This window comes from Paralichthys olivaceus, chromosome 20, assembly GCF_024713975.1.
Source record: "Paralichthys olivaceus isolate ysfri-2021 chromosome 20, ASM2471397v2, whole genome shotgun sequence".
NCBI classification, from domain to species: domain Eukaryota; kingdom Metazoa; phylum Chordata; class Actinopteri; order Pleuronectiformes; family Paralichthyidae; genus Paralichthys; species Paralichthys olivaceus.
This window is the reverse complement of record NC_091112.1, coordinates 1,530,001-1,545,129: the sequence shown is the minus strand read 5'-3', so window position 1 is coordinate 1,545,129 and position 15,129 is coordinate 1,530,001. Positions and strand designations below refer to the sequence as shown.

General features: G+C 41.0%; 1 protein-coding gene and 3 long non-coding RNA genes across 6 annotated transcripts in view; 2 read left to right on the top strand and 2 right to left on the bottom strand.

The window, feature by feature from the left end:
• Nucleotides 1-773: 773 nt before the first annotated feature.
• Nucleotides 774-3,476, bottom strand: LOC138405873 (uncharacterized). Its single transcript, XR_011239540.1, has 3 exons — nt 2,698-3,476; nt 2,522-2,590; nt 774-884 (listed from the first exon to the last, which is right to left on the bottom strand). It is a non-coding gene; the product is annotated as an uncharacterized lncRNA (long non-coding RNA).
• LOC138405871 (uncharacterized) overlaps nt 1,142-15,129 on the top strand; it is a 22,401-nt gene continuing 8,413 nt past the window's right edge. Inside the window, exon 1 of the long non-coding RNA XR_011239538.1 lies at nt 1,142-1,300. This is a non-coding gene — a long non-coding RNA (uncharacterized lncRNA). The remainder of the gene's footprint in view (nt 1,301-15,129) is intronic.
• LOC138405870 (uncharacterized) lies at nt 2,693-7,109 on the top strand. 2 transcript variants are annotated; one of them, XR_011239536.1, is made up of 6 exons: nt 2,693-2,796; nt 3,555-3,672; nt 5,304-5,488; nt 6,023-6,088; nt 6,240-6,382; nt 6,543-7,109. It is a non-coding gene; the product is annotated as an uncharacterized lncRNA (long non-coding RNA). The 2 variants fall into 2 exon arrangements; XR_011239537.1 differs by lacking the exon at nt 3,555-3,672 and having other exon boundaries at nt 6,002-6,088.
• Nucleotides 6,929-15,129, bottom strand: part of LOC138405863 (class I histocompatibility antigen, F10 alpha chain-like) — a 14,754-nt gene continuing 6,553 nt past the window's right edge. For both annotated transcript variants that reach the window (XM_069516085.1, XM_069516086.1), the window contains exons 3-8: nt 11,751-12,029; nt 10,581-10,883; nt 10,155-10,268; nt 9,786-9,803; nt 9,201-9,285; nt 6,929-8,841 (exon numbers count right to left, since the gene is read on the bottom strand). In XM_069516085.1, the coding sequence (XP_069372186.1) occupies nt 9,242-9,285; nt 9,786-9,803; nt 10,155-10,268; nt 10,581-10,883; nt 11,751-12,029 (758 nt within the window). In that variant the 3' untranslated portion in view covers nt 6,929-8,841; nt 9,201-9,241. The remainder of the gene's footprint in view (nt 8,842-9,200; nt 9,286-9,785; nt 9,804-10,154; nt 10,269-10,580; nt 10,884-11,750; nt 12,030-15,129) is intronic.

Sequence of the window (15,129 nt, the reverse complement as noted above, 5' to 3'; positions counted from 1 at the left end):
CCTTTGTCCTCCAGAATCCAAAGTGTCCCCCCCGCAGAGGCATAACAACAACTAAGGGACACAGACGGGTTTGGTTGTTCGGACAATATAATAACACAAGAGTGAACATGAAGCCACACTTTACTTGTGTTTGACTCACAAGTTAAATCATGAAACCAAAGCAGAACAAGAGTCAAACACAAGCATCAGATCAGACTCAGCTCTGTTGCTGAAAACTGCTCAGACAAGAGGAATTCATGTTGATGTTTGAACACCTGATGTTTCATTTCAGTTTCACTCTCCACTTTGTTCACGGAGCACTTTATGAAATGTCCTATGGTTTGTGTTGCACTGTGTGTGTGTGTGTGTGTGTGTGTGTGTATGTCTGTGTGTGTGTGAGTGTGTGTGTGTGTGTGTGTGTGTGTGTGTGTGTGTGTGTATGTGTGTGTCTGTGTGTGTGTATGTGTGTGTGTGTGTGTGTGTGTGTGTGTGTGTGTGTGTCTGTGTGTGTGAGAGAGTCTTGATCTGAGGACGGATCACAGTGATTGTCTCATTTGTCTCTTTCAGGCACTGAAGCTTCTTGTCCTCCTCGTTTGTCCACATTCCTCTGGCGTCCAACAAAAGACGTCCTGCACCAAAGACGCTGCATAAATGTCTAAAGGAAAATATATGATGCGATGATCTCATGAAAAATATTTGCCTGTTAGAAACATATGTAAACGTGGGCTGTGAACTTTGTGGATGGAACAACGGAGACTTATCACAAGAGAAAACCAAAAGCTTATTCAAGACCTACTTTTGTTTCTGTGTCTCGTGTCCTCGTGTGACCTCTGTCCCGAGCGTCCTCCAGAAAACCTGCAGCGTCACCGGGACACGAATGTCTTTTTAGGTGATCTGTGTTTATTCTGACAAACAGTAAAGAATCAATCCTTCAGTGAAGTTCTGCTCTGAAGTGCAACACATTCCTCATTGTGTTTTCTTATTTGTGGACCGTTTTCTTTTGTTGCTGCTGTGTTTCCATTGTGTTCTGTGATTTGTTGTTGTGTTGTGTACTTCGTAGCCACCGTGCGTCCACTGTAATACTCGTTATTTTATATATTATCTGGTTTTACTGTGACATTTATTCAGTCGAGGATTTTAAAGGTGAAAGTGAAACTAAAATGAAAAAGGAGTTCAGGGGAAAACCAGAGATCTGTACACAGCAGAGTGTGAGTGTTACCAGCAGCTCAGAGAAGAATCTGCAGAAAGGAGACAAACACAATGAGCAACTTTTCTTCCATTTATAAACTCTGCCTGCTCACTGTCACCTGCTGCATCCAAGGTAGGTTTACCTTTCTGCATCATGTTAGAAACAGGGGAGACTCCTTCATGTGCAGGTCAACGCTCCACCTGACATGTGATCCAATAACTAACATCCCTCAAGAACAATGGACATGTGACTCCTCATGTTCATTTCTATCTTTTCAACACACCAGGAAGGAACAACTTGGACTTTCAGTTGATTGAAATACAGTAAAACGTGAGTGTGTGTGAGTCATATATGAGCCGAATTTAGCACAATGACCCATTTACTTCATCAAACATCTTAATTAATTTATTTGGCTCATGTGAGATCACTTTTTTAAAACTTTCAATGTATTTCTGAATGGAGTTTGGTTCGAAGCGTGCAGGTGGCGTCGTGCACCCTGCCCTCTCGTGGTGACAAATGGTATTACATCAATTTGGGGCGTCGTGCCCTCTCGTGGTGACAAATGGTATTACACCAAGCTCGAAAATGAAAGTAAAGAGTGAATTAAAAATCAGATTTTAATAAAAACAACACTAATAATAATAATAATGTTGTTACCTGGAGATAATCAGAGGTTTACTGTCATTAACAGTCACATTTTAATGTTTTTCTAGAAGACATGATGTATAATTCATTTACACTTAACGCTTTAATTTACTTCTATGTTTTTCATTTCCTGTGACACTGAAACTTCAACAGACTAATTAGTCCATGTAACTATAGCAGGTTAATTCTGTGTTTCACTGGTAGAAACAATGGGACTGATGGAGTATTTCCATTACACATGACTGTGGTGTATAATATCAGAGTACTGTGTAATCCTGTTAAACTCATGTCATGTTTAACACGTTACTTCTCTTATTTCTTTGTCTTTTTCAGGTCAGAAACAGGTGAACGGCTCTCTGTGCAGCAGCAGCAGCTCTTTACTTCAGCTTCTGTGGACTGAGTCCGGTCACTTTTACAGTTTCAGACCGAACACACATTCCAAACAGACGCCACGTTCATGTTAACACAACTGAATCCAACTAAATCTACTTGAAAATACAGCATCAGATACGTCGACATGTTTTTAATTGTTGTCTTTTCTTCTGTTGTTTATTTCACTGTTTACAGACACTGATGTGGCAGATGAAGAGACAAAGGTCACTTTCTCAAACACCAATAATCATAATAATAATAATGATGAAAATAACTCTGAGTTTACTGAGTATAGATCAGTGCTGTATTCTTCTGGAGCTGCTCTGTGATGCTCACCTCTCGTTAGTGGCTCACGTGTGCACAGAAGTGCAGTTTGAATGTGTTGTCGGTTAGATCAGAAAAGCCCTGGAGAGAAAATGATCCGTTTAACGTTGAGACGAAACTTTCCAAACTGAATCGCAGCTGTATGAAAGGCTTTTATTGTGAAGGTGTGTTTCATGGAAGTGACGCACCTGTGGGGGACTTCCGGGACGCTTCGCCTGTGACGAAGCTGGTTTCTGTTCGGAGTGTGTTTCCATTCTTCTGCTCCGAGTGTTGAGAGGAAGCACGAAGTAAGTTTGGTTTCTCCATCGTGTTTAATGCGACGCAGCTCGTTCACTCTCATGTGTGCCGTGCGCCATTGTTGGTTCAATACCCGGTCGAGCCAGTAGACGGAGCTGTCGGACCAGTGAACCCATGATCACAGTTGGGTTCAGTCGCTCACCAGCGTTGGTCCAACCAGTGGTCACATGTTCAAAACTCTGCACACGATGAGCACGGCACCGGTCTTTTGTGGCCACACCGTTCACACACTTCACGTGGTTTTCACACAGCGTGCAGTCACTGAACACATTTCCACAACGCGTACATTTTCTGAACAGACAAACTTTACCTCCCAACAAAATGATGGATTGTTTCTGTATTATCCACGAATGTGAACACGCAGCGTCCCACAGAACAAGTCTCCAAACCTTGTATCCGGTCTGAAAAGCTCTTCTGCACCGACATCAGCTCTAAAACAGGAAATCTCAGCTGATAATAACAAACAACTGAAGAATTGAACTTTCACTGACCCTGAAGATCGCAGAGATTAGAAACAGGGATTTTGTGCTTCTTTTATTTCCCCCCTTTTTATCTGGGCTTTTCGCCGTTGTGTTTCTGTTCAGAAGGCTCTTGTGTGTTTCATGGATATTTTGTTCACTGAGCAAGACTGTAAAACCTTCTCTGGTCCATCACACTGTAAACAGTGTTTCTACAGTGAAGGGGAAAAACACTGATTAGCTTTTTACTGGAACGCTTTTGAATGTGAACATGACATGTGGACATACAGTTCCCAACCCAGACTTTGTTCGGGCCACAAGAAGGAGACCAGAAGTGTCCCATCGCTGCCTGAAGTGGTTCACATCCGCATGTTGTGTGGTCTGACTGTCTGTGATGGACCTGTCCAGGTGAGTGTGTCTCTGTCGGGGTGTCCCACAGCACATTACAGCTAGTTGAGTCCACGCAGCCTTAAAGGTTCAGTGTGTAGAACTTTGTGATATCTAGTGTTGAAGTGTCACGTTGCAGCTGAGCCCCCCCCCTGCAGGGGGCAGAGAGGGGGGGGGGTTCCGGCCGATGCGGGATTCGAACCGGGGTCCAGCGCTCGGGCCGCGTACAGTAACTTAACTCTCTTAACTTCCCTCATTCATTCTCTCTGGTAGTTTCTTAACACTACGGATGTAATATATCTTTGACCACTTGTGTTCCAGGTGTAATTTGGGGGGCGCTGTTTCCCCGTTTTCACACCTCTGAATTCAATGGAGAGCATCGGCGGCCACAGTAAAGTACAGTAAAAAGTTTTTAGAAGTTTTTATCGTCGAGTTTGAGCGACACAACTCAAAGGTAAGTCAAGACACTTTGTTCAAGTTGTCGCTCCGTGTCTCTCAGTGGCTTCAGCCTTTTGTAGAAGTTGTTTTCAGTGGTTTCCTCCGTTGTAGCAGAAGAAGTAGCTTCTTTCTTGTGTTTGCGGAGGTGTCTTCGTGCTGTCTGTGGGTTTCTACATCCTGACCTCTGACAGTCTGAACATGTCTGGAGGAGTTTTTAGTCTCTCACTGACACTTACGTTGTGTTTGCGTCTCGGTGTTTTCCTGAAGCCGTTCATTGTTTACACCATCACTATGTGAATTCTTTTTAACGACCCTGCAGGAAAGATTTAGGTGGAAATATTTCAGTTTCTTTTGGCCGTGATGGAATATAAGTTATTAAACTAATGACTTATATTCCATCACTGCCAATAGACGGATGGATGTTAACCCAAATATAAGAGTTGTTATTTAAGATGAGATCAGAATGTGTCCTTTGGATTTACATCAGGAGTCTGTTCTCTCGATGGAGGCTACATTTTACACGACCATGTTTTTACAGTTGCCCAAAATGGACAAAATAATCATATTTTGAGTTTTATTAAAGCTAACATAGGTTCTTCTACATGTTTGGAAGAGAATATACAACTTTCTGTGCATTGAAATATTTCTTTCAGGCCCTAACAGCCGTCATGTCCACACCTGCTTCCCTGGAGTACAGGGGAAATAGATCTCCTGCCCCTCTAGAGTTTTCTCTTTGCACAAGGCACAGGGCATGGTCAACGAGACGACCTGGAGCCGCTTCAGAGCTTCCACATTTTTTGAGGCTGAACAGAACAGATGGACAGTGCAAATAAAAGGAAAGACAGTTGTTTATATGTTTTATATTTATTTTAAATGTCGACTCTGCACAAAGAATAAAAGATATAAAAGCCAGAACACATTTGACACGTGTTTTATTTCAATTTCATCCCAAACTGAGCAATTGATAACTGTTATGTTTAGGATTACACTGACATTTATGTATGTTGAGTTTGTGATTTATTTGTGTTACTATTTTTGTGAGCATGTTAGCCTTGCTTCAGAACTGTGTTAACCATTTGATGAATTAAACAAGTGTACCACAGAATGGAAATGAGCCCAGCAAACAGATGAAATAGAATTAAACACCATTTTAATTGTATGAAGTTAAAAACATTTGATCAAATCAACAAAACATAAACTATATTTGCTTCTAGTGGGAATCAAACCCACTCCCCTGTCTTCTGGGGGCGACGTCAGAATCAGCAGCAGAGATCCTGCAACAACGGAACGCTGCTTCATTTCTAGAAGACACACGTGGACCACAAAGTCTTGAAGCAACTCTGGACCTTTATTTGGAGGATTATCCATCTGAGTCCTGCATCTTATGAGCAAGTCTTCGGTAAGTTGAGAGAAGTTTCCTCTTGCATTGTTTCCTTACTTTTGGTGTCTTTAAACAAACTCAGACTGATCAGAAGCGTAACTCAGCTTCAGCACTTGCATGCGCTCCATCAACTGAGCCATGTGGTGAGTTGTGAGTACAGCAGAGAAGCTCATTTTGAAATGAGTATTTTGTAGGTTAGGACCGTTTCTAAAAAGCACTTACAAGTTATTCTCGTTGTCTTTTGTGTGGTCAGTTGTTTTGCAGCGAGGAGCATTATTGTGAGTTTGTCCTCTTCTGTACATCTTCACTAGAACCTTAACTCCACTACAGCTGTAGTAATGTTAGAGCTGAACTGGTGTTGAAGCTGAACTAATATTACTGTGTGATATCAGTATGTTGTCCAGCTGCTGAAGGCCCACTTGACAAAGACAGATGGACTCACTCGTCTAGTTTGTTTCTCTTCTCAGTTATACTGCAGTGAATCGTTGCTGTCCTAATCCTCGTGTAATAAAGCCAATATTCTCAACACAGGTTTATTCCTCTGCTCCACAGCTGTCTTTAGAAGTGGTGGCCAAAGGACACTCCACCTACTTTAGACTCCTCGTCTCATGTTGCTCGGTATGTATTCAGAACAAATATCTTCTGTTGCTTATCAGATGGTTTTTTAAAAAAGTTATCTGTATTAATAATTAACGAAGCATGGATTTTCTTTCTATTAGAGATGTTTGCAAAAGTCAAGATGCTTTTTGAGTCTTGATTCATGTCTCAGGTGGAAAAGTGCCTTTGACAGCTGGACACTGGATGATCAGCCTTGAGGATCGTATGTGGGGGGGGTCCACTCAACGTTTGTGACAGGGCTTTCTGCTCTGTTTACAGATTGAACATCTTTAACTGGGAAGCTGTCTGTACAAGGTAAGACTTGTGCTGTCCATCTGTCAGTTTCTCTTTATTTCCAAAATGTTCTCATGTATTTTCAACCCTTACTTCATAAACACTTGATTGTAGACTTCATATATCACAGACTTTATTTCCATCCGACCTCTGATCTCTTGTGTTCTTCTGTGTTTTGTAGATGCTTCTTTTGAATCAACCCAGAAAGAGGAACAAAAGCCGTTTGGGGGAATCGTCTCCAAGAGGACAGGGAGAGTCGTTCAGAGTGGATCTCCATAGGTCAGTGAGAGCTCTCTCCCCAGACACTTCACATCAATGCAACCATGGTTCTTTGTCAGTGTTTGTCACGTGATCATATTCTTGTTCTCCTGTCCACTAAATGTGAATCATTTCACTTCACAAATGTCTTTTTCCTGGAAAGAGTCACAGGTTTGACCAAATAGGTTTTTCCTTGCTGCTCTTACAGGTCAAATCCACATTTGTTTATTCTCTGGGACAATAATGAACATTTGAACATTCACAGACGTGTTCAACTTTTCTACACATTGAATCACAAAGAGACAGAAATCCAAGAGAGTATCAGGGACTTTATTCAAAACACAAAAGGAATGAAACAGCAAAGCAGCTTCATTTAACATTCATTTATAAAAACCCAACACGTCAACGTTCACTTTCTACACTGTAAAAATGAAAACTTGGAATTGCGTCACTGCGATTTCTAAAAATATAACGAACAAAGAAAATTTAATGGATTTGTAAACGTAGTAAAAGTATTTTCTTCAAATAACTTTACTTAAGTTATAAATTTGTAAAGTTGCTGAATTTATGACGGCAAAACACAAAATAGTAAGTTTGTGATGTGACACCTCTCACGTCTCATCAGGGGAAACGTGGCCTCACGTCATGAAGCTGAGTGTTCAGGTTGAATACAGGACAGAGATTCTGGATCTGCAGTTGCATATGTTGGTGGCTGTGGCTCAGGAGGTAGAGCGGATCGTTCACAGACACGAAAACTACCCCTGACAGCTCAGTGGACAATGTGTGTGATTGACATGTGACAGAAAAAACACTTTGTGAACGAGTGAATGTGACTGAATGTGAACGGTAAAGTGTCTGAGTGGTCGATAAGACAATATAAATGTATTTAAATGTTGTGATGGAGAACATCACTGCTCAGGGTGAAACATTTCACGTCTACATGTGGAATAAAGTGCTTCAATCCTCTGGAGCCTGGTGAGCAGTGACACTAGAACTCGCAGCTCTGAGAAAATGTGAAGTTTTTAAAATGACCAAAGATCAGTTCAGTGATTCGGCGTTTTTCGAACCTTTTCATTTTTGCAGTGTAAATGTTAACGAGGCTAAAACAGAAAAGTCCCTTGTCCCTAAAAACTAACAGGAAATCTGAAGAGAACCTTTCACATCAGAGGCTTAAAACATCCCACAACCCTTTTATAATCTCAACTCAAATGAACTTCTAATGTTTAAGAGCACAACAAAGCATGAATATAACCAAACAAACAAAACACAAGCAACTCTTGATTCATTCATTTCTTGTTCAGGCCAATTCAAGATAGAATCAAAACTAGATTTTTATATGATTCACTTCAAGAAATAAAATAAAAGCAGAATATTTACACAACTGGAAAACTAATTTTGTACTGACGCTTGTGTTGTGTGTACGTGTGTGAACACAACTTGTTATTGTGTGTAATCTGATGTCACCTGGTATAAATCATGAAGAAGTATATTTCCTGTAAATGACATTGAATCATTAACTGAATGATTTGTGTACGAGTCAAGTGATCAAGACGATTCACCACAGTGAAGATGAAGAACTTTATCCATCCACTTTCTATTCTGCAGAGACACTATGAGGACTGAAGTGTGTCACTGATTCTCAGCAGGTGTACAACACACAGAGAAAACCATGTACAACATCTGCAGCTCATTCACAGTCTCCATTTACGCAGCATGTTTTTCAATTGTATGAACATTGATTGTGTCACTTGTCCAAATCACACCAGATTCAACGCTGCACTTCCTCGGGCCCTTAACAACACACATGTCGAGTGTGAAGCAGATCAAATGAACGGTTCTCCAGAGACGTGAGTCACATACAAACAGATTTCTGGAATCATTAGACAGGTTATATTTCCAGACCCTAAGATGTGGATGTGTGGGCGTCTATATATGTATATTTACATTTGTATTATTTAGAAGGATTTTACAAGGATGCCCCAACACCAGGAATATAAAACTGAAACTATTTTGGATTTTTAACTAAAAGATCAAATTTAATCGACGCCACCATTTATATTTCATATTTGTCAGTAGTTTTGATTTGCGTTATTTGTATTTTGATAAATGTCTGACCCTGACGATCAGTTTATGATGTGAGTGATGAATAATCAGTGAACTCCCAGTGTAAGGGGGAGAATGTGGTGACACTGCTTCTTGTTCCAGTGCAAACGTCCATAAACCTAAAGTGAAAAAAAGAAAATGAAAGATTAAATGTTCAGTTCCACAAAGCCACGTAGTTTATGTATTTACAGTATTGAGACCTAATATTTCCACGATTCCCTCATTTAACAGTGAAACCAAATTTTACTCAGGAAAAAAAAATGGTTTTATCAACATTTGAATTGTTGTGTCACTGCTGATATTTGAGTTTTAATTTCAACATTGAATCTGTTAACGTGAAGGTTTCTGATCTGTGCCTTGCTCTTAAAAATCTCTAATGATTGTTTTCATTCTAATTAAAACAGAGGTTTTACACATGATCACACACGTGTTACTTTGTACTTAGTTTAAGTTTTGTTGAACATATGGAGCAACTCACTGTGTTCAGGAGGACGTCTCACTTGGAGAATTAGAAACTTGTCATTGTGGGTTCAGAGGCTTTAAGACGTTTGGATCATTTCCAGCTGTGAGGTCAGAAACACATCATGAGACCATCCTCCTCTGAACAGACACTTTTATTACAAACAACCAACACTGCAGGGAACAGTCCTGAAAACTCTCTTCAGCACAAAATGAAGCCTATTTAATCTACGGAGGCTTTTCTAGAGTCCTGCACTGGGTCAGGTTCCTGTGGGGAGCCTCAAATCCATTGAAAGAAATATTGGCAGTAGTGTGGACAAGGCCTAAGTGAACATTTGTGGCAAATTTGAAGAAATTCCCTCAAAGCATTCTTGAGATATCGTGTTCACAAGATGGGGACGAACAGATGAACAGCCTAAAAACATAACGCCTCCCTGACTGGCGCCGGTGTGGACCAATAAAAAGTGGAGCAAAGAGGAGTTGGGGGTGTTTTATAAAACTGGACATGTTCGTACTTTCAGCTGCTGTGTCAACGTGACGTGACGTCCTAATAAAGCATATTAGTATAAAAAGAAAACAGAGTAGAAATAGAAGTTTTACTTACGAGATGGGGGACATTCAGCTGAAATAAAAAGAAAATACAAATAATTTCAGTTATTACAGTTAAAAAAACAAACAGAATTTTGTCTTTGTTTTTTCTAGTGGCGATCCTCCTCAAACGATCCACAATATACTGTCACTTTTTATTGTTTGTGTGCTGGACGTTGTGTGCGGAGCTTTTTATGAACAGTCTATGGTGCAGAGTGAAGTTAGAAAACTTTGTGTGAACCCTGCAGCTCTTGAAACAGATGTTGGTGTGTGAGGAACTGAAGTTTGTTTCATGAGGTTTGATCCGGACGAAGCATTCGTTAAAAAAGTCTGAAATAAAAACACCAGAAAAATATTGGACAAAGCTTCTGTGTTGGTCTCTCACCATTCCTCTTCCTGTACATGATGAATCCAATGACAGCGAGGACGACAGCGAGAGCGACCACTGCAGCGACGATGATGGTGGTGGTGGTGGTGGTGGTCACGTCAGTGGGCTTCTCTGTTGAGTTGAATAAAAAAACAAAGCATCACAACCTGAACAGATGAAGCAGGTTAGACGACAACAATCTCCCTGAACCACAATCCTGTACAATAGACACAACAAACACACACAGACAATCAACCTGTTTCTTTGTCCGGCTGTTGTTTTTAACACTGATCTAAATTTATTGATAAAAACTGAAGAAAGAAAATGACCCAAAACCAACAGAGAGAAAACTTCTCCTGCTACACGTCAGCATACATGACCTGCAGGACTGTTAGTGGAAATGAAACATGTGTTTCCCACCGTCATCACTGACTCAAGTCTCACCTCTGTTGGACTCCACTGAGTCTTTGTCCAGTCTTTTGACGATGTCCTCCTTCACACCAGAGAGCTGGAACACACAGTCGTACCTCCTCCAGTCTTCAGGTGGGATTGATGAAACCTGCAGGTCAGCGCTCATCTGGAAGGTCCCGTCATGGTTGGGGAGGACCTCTCCGACGTACACGTCCTCATGATGCTCCTCTCCGTCTTTCCTCCAGAACAACATGGCTGAGTCGGGGTAGAAACCTGTAGCGTGGCAGCTGACTGGAGAGGAGGGAGACTTCTGGAGGAGAGACATCGAGGGAAGCTCTGGGGAGAAAGAAGAAAGACAGTTCATGGGTCATTCTAATGTATTGTATACTAATAATACCATTCCTGTTTGATTCCATTGATTTAGCATCAGTCATGTCTGTTCATATACGAGACAAGTGAAGAACTGTGAGATGTGAGCGAGACAGAGGCTGAAGTGATGCAAAGACACTGGGGTGGACGATATGACGTCAGAGTAATATCACAGTATTTATTGAAAGGTGACAGTTTTATATCAGGATATTTATTTTCTTTATACAAACACAAAGTAAACCTCATGTACTGAACAGGTCCTGATAACTTCTGGTTCATGTTGGTATTTTTTGTTAAAGTGCAAAGTGAGCGCAGGTCAGTCGGGGGGTGAGGAGGGAGGACACTCGGGCTGTGTCTCAATTCAGGGGCGGTCTAACACATTCACAGTAACATGAGGTCACTGTGACCTTGACCTTTGACCTTCAGGCTCCAAAATCTAATCAATAACTAATCGATCTCTGAGTCCAAGTGAACGTTTGCACCAAATCTGAAGCTGATCTGATGACATCATGTTCAAGAAAAACATAAACATACTTTGTGAGGCCACCGTGACCTTGACCTTTGACCTTTGGCTACAAAAATCAAGTGAGTTAATTCTTGAGTCAAAGTGAATGTTTGCACCAAATCTGAGGAAATTCTCTAAAGACATTCTGGAGATATCGTGTTCACAGTGATGGGACGGACGGACGACCCCAGAACATAATGCCAGCGACCACTAGGTGTCGCCAGAGCAGAGGCATAAAAAGAGCAGTGAGAGAGAGAGAGAGAGAGAGAGAGAGAGAGAGAGAGAAATGAAAGAGGAACATCATGTTCATGGAGGTCATGTGATTTCACCTGTTCTCAGCAGAGAGCTCTTCCCATGCTCCAGGTACTTCTTCAGCCAGTCAGGACACTCCTGGGTGTAGTAGTTCTTCCAATATGCAAGTAGAGCTTTATCATTATCCCACTTCAGTTTGGTGATAACAGCCTGTGGTGTTGGAGCGATCCACGTCTCTGTCTCCAGGTCCAATGATATCAAGTCTTCTCCATCATAACCATGTTGATTATAACCTTTAACTTCTTCAGTCTCATCGTCCCATTCACAGCCAGACATGAACTGGACAATGTGGACACCTGAGAGAGAGACAGAGATCTGAGCTGTTATTACACATCTTCACCACACACACACACACACACTCACTCACTCACTCACACACACACACACACACACACTCACTCACACACATACACACACACACTCACACACACACACTCACTCACACACATACACACACACTCACACACACTCACACTCACTTACTCACAGACACACTCCCACACACACTCACACTCACACACACACTCACTCACTCACTCACTCACTCACTCACACACACACACACACACACACACACTCACTCACACACATACACACACACACTCACACACACACACTCACTCACACACATACACACACACTCACACACACTCACACTCACTCACACTCACACAAACACACACTCACACACACTTACTCACAGACACACACACACACACACTCACACTCACTCACACAAACACACACACACTGACTCACACACACTCACAGACACACACTCCCACACTCACACTCACTTACTCACAGACACACACACACACTCACTCACTCACTCACACCCCCATCACTCACTCACTCACACAAACACACACTCACACACACTCACACAAACAGAGACACACACACACACACAAACAGAGACACACACACACACTTACTCACAGACAGACACACACACACACACACACTCACACTCACTCACACAAACACACACTCACTCACACACACACTCACACACACACTCACACACACACACACACACACACTCACTCACACAAACAGAGACAGACAGACACACACACACACACACACACACATTCTCACAAACTAACACTCACACACACACTCTCACACACACTCACACAAACAGAGACACACACACACTCACACACACTTACTCACAGACACACACACACACACTCTCACAAACTAACACTCTCACTCACACAAACAGAGACACACACACACACACACTTACACACTCAGAGACACACACACACATACACTCACTCACACACACACTCACAGACACACACACTCACAGACACACACACACTCACTCACACACACACATACACTCACTCACACACACACTCACAGACACACACACACATTCTCTCTCTCACTCTCTCTCACACACTCACTCTCACACACACGCACTCACACACTCACACTCACACCCCCAGGTTTCTGTAGCATCAAACTAGAACATCACTCAGTCCAGTACAAACCTCCACCAAGGCCCAACACTCACCTCATGAAAACACATTTAAATTCACTAGAGACACGTTTTTATGACCAAGTTGCACAAACTCATAAATATCAGTCACTGAACATCTTATTTTTGAACAAGATCCATGAGTTACTCTGGGAAATCAAGGAAAATGTTGAAAAAGCTAAAGAGATAGAAAATATTCCTGGATCAGCTCCTGATCTGCAGCTGAATTTAAAGTTCTTCTCTGACCCATAACACATCCATCCACACAGTTTACTGCTCACACCAAATTCACAGTTGTTGATAAAGATTTTTTTCTGCTGATCCAGTAATAAATGTCTTCTTCAGCACTTCAGTATATAAATGTCTTCTGGCTTTGACACTGTGTTTGGGTAAATCTAATCCAACGTGTGATTCTCTGGTGTGTGTCTTATTTTGTGGACACACTGTGGTCAGCACAGTGACATGAATCTGTTGCTCTACTGTTGATTTGATATATTTCAGGTTCAAACTAATCATTCTGCTCGTTGTTGATTCTGGATTTTGTTAATGAATCAATCACTTGTTTAAACTGAAGCAAATATCAGAAAGTAGTGAAAATGTCTGTCACTGTATTTAATTCATCACAAAGTAAGAGAAGCAACAAACTCTAATATTTAAGAAACTTCACAAAACATTTCAGATTTTTACTTGTTAAAATTTTTTAAATCTATTGATCACATGTTTGATTAATTAGTAAATATTTGAGATCAAATCAAATAAATGAAAATGTGAGTGTCTGTGTGTGTTTGTATGTGTGTGAGTGTGTGTGTGTGATTGTGTGTGTATCAAGTTTTTTAATTAGTTTTTCAGTTTGCTTTTTTATTTCAGTTTAGTTTTAGTTGGTTCAACAAGTGATTTTATAGTTTCAGTTTAGTTTTTATTTAGTTTCAGTTTTTCCAGGTATTAAGAGAAAGCTTCGACTTGTAGAAGCTGAAAAAGGATGAAACAATGTGTGAAACCAAATATGGTTCATCAAGTCCTTTAATTTCATTCTTGAACCATCACCTGCAGGACAGGAAGTAATCGAGGGAGAAAACCAAACGACAACGAAGCTGAATTTATCTGCAGTTCAGTTTTATTAGTTTTGCTTTGTTCATTGTAGTTTTTATTTTTATTTCAGTTAAGTCAATTATTTTTTCATTGCTAGTTTTAGTTTTCGTTAACTATAATAACCCTGGTGTGTGTGTGTGTGTATGTGTGTATTTGTGTGTTTTTTATTGTGTGTATGTGTTTTTGCGTGTGTTTGTGTATTTGTGTGTGTGTGAATGTTATTGTGTGCATTTGTGTGTGTGTTTTTTTCTGTGTGTGTGTGTGTCTAAGTGTGTGTATGTGTCTGTGTGTGTGTCTAAGTGTGTGTATGTGTGTCTGTGTGTGTGTCTGTGAGTGTGTGTGTTTTTTTCTGTGTGTAGGTGTGTGTCTGTCATTGTGTGTGTGTGAGTGTGTGGTTTTTTTTCTGTGTGTGTGAATGTCATTGTGTGCATTTGTGTGTGTGTGTCTGTGATTGTGTGTGTTTTTTTCTGTGTGTGTGTGTGTGTCTAAGTGTGTGAATGTGTGTCTGTGTGTGTGTATTTGTGTGTGTGTCTGTGAGTGTGTGAGTGTGATTGTGTGTCTTTGAATGTGAATGTTATTGTGTGCGTGTGTATGTGTGTGTGTGTTGTGCGTATGTGTGTTTTGAATGTGTATGTGTGTATTTGATTGTGTGTATGTGTGTTTGTGAGTGTGATTGTGTGCATGTGTATGTGTTTTTGCGTGTGTGTTTGTGTATTTGTGTGTGAATGTGATTGTATGTGTGTGTGTGTGTGTGTCTGTGTGTGTGTATGTGTGTATCTGTGTGTGTTTGTATGTGTGTGTCAGTGAGT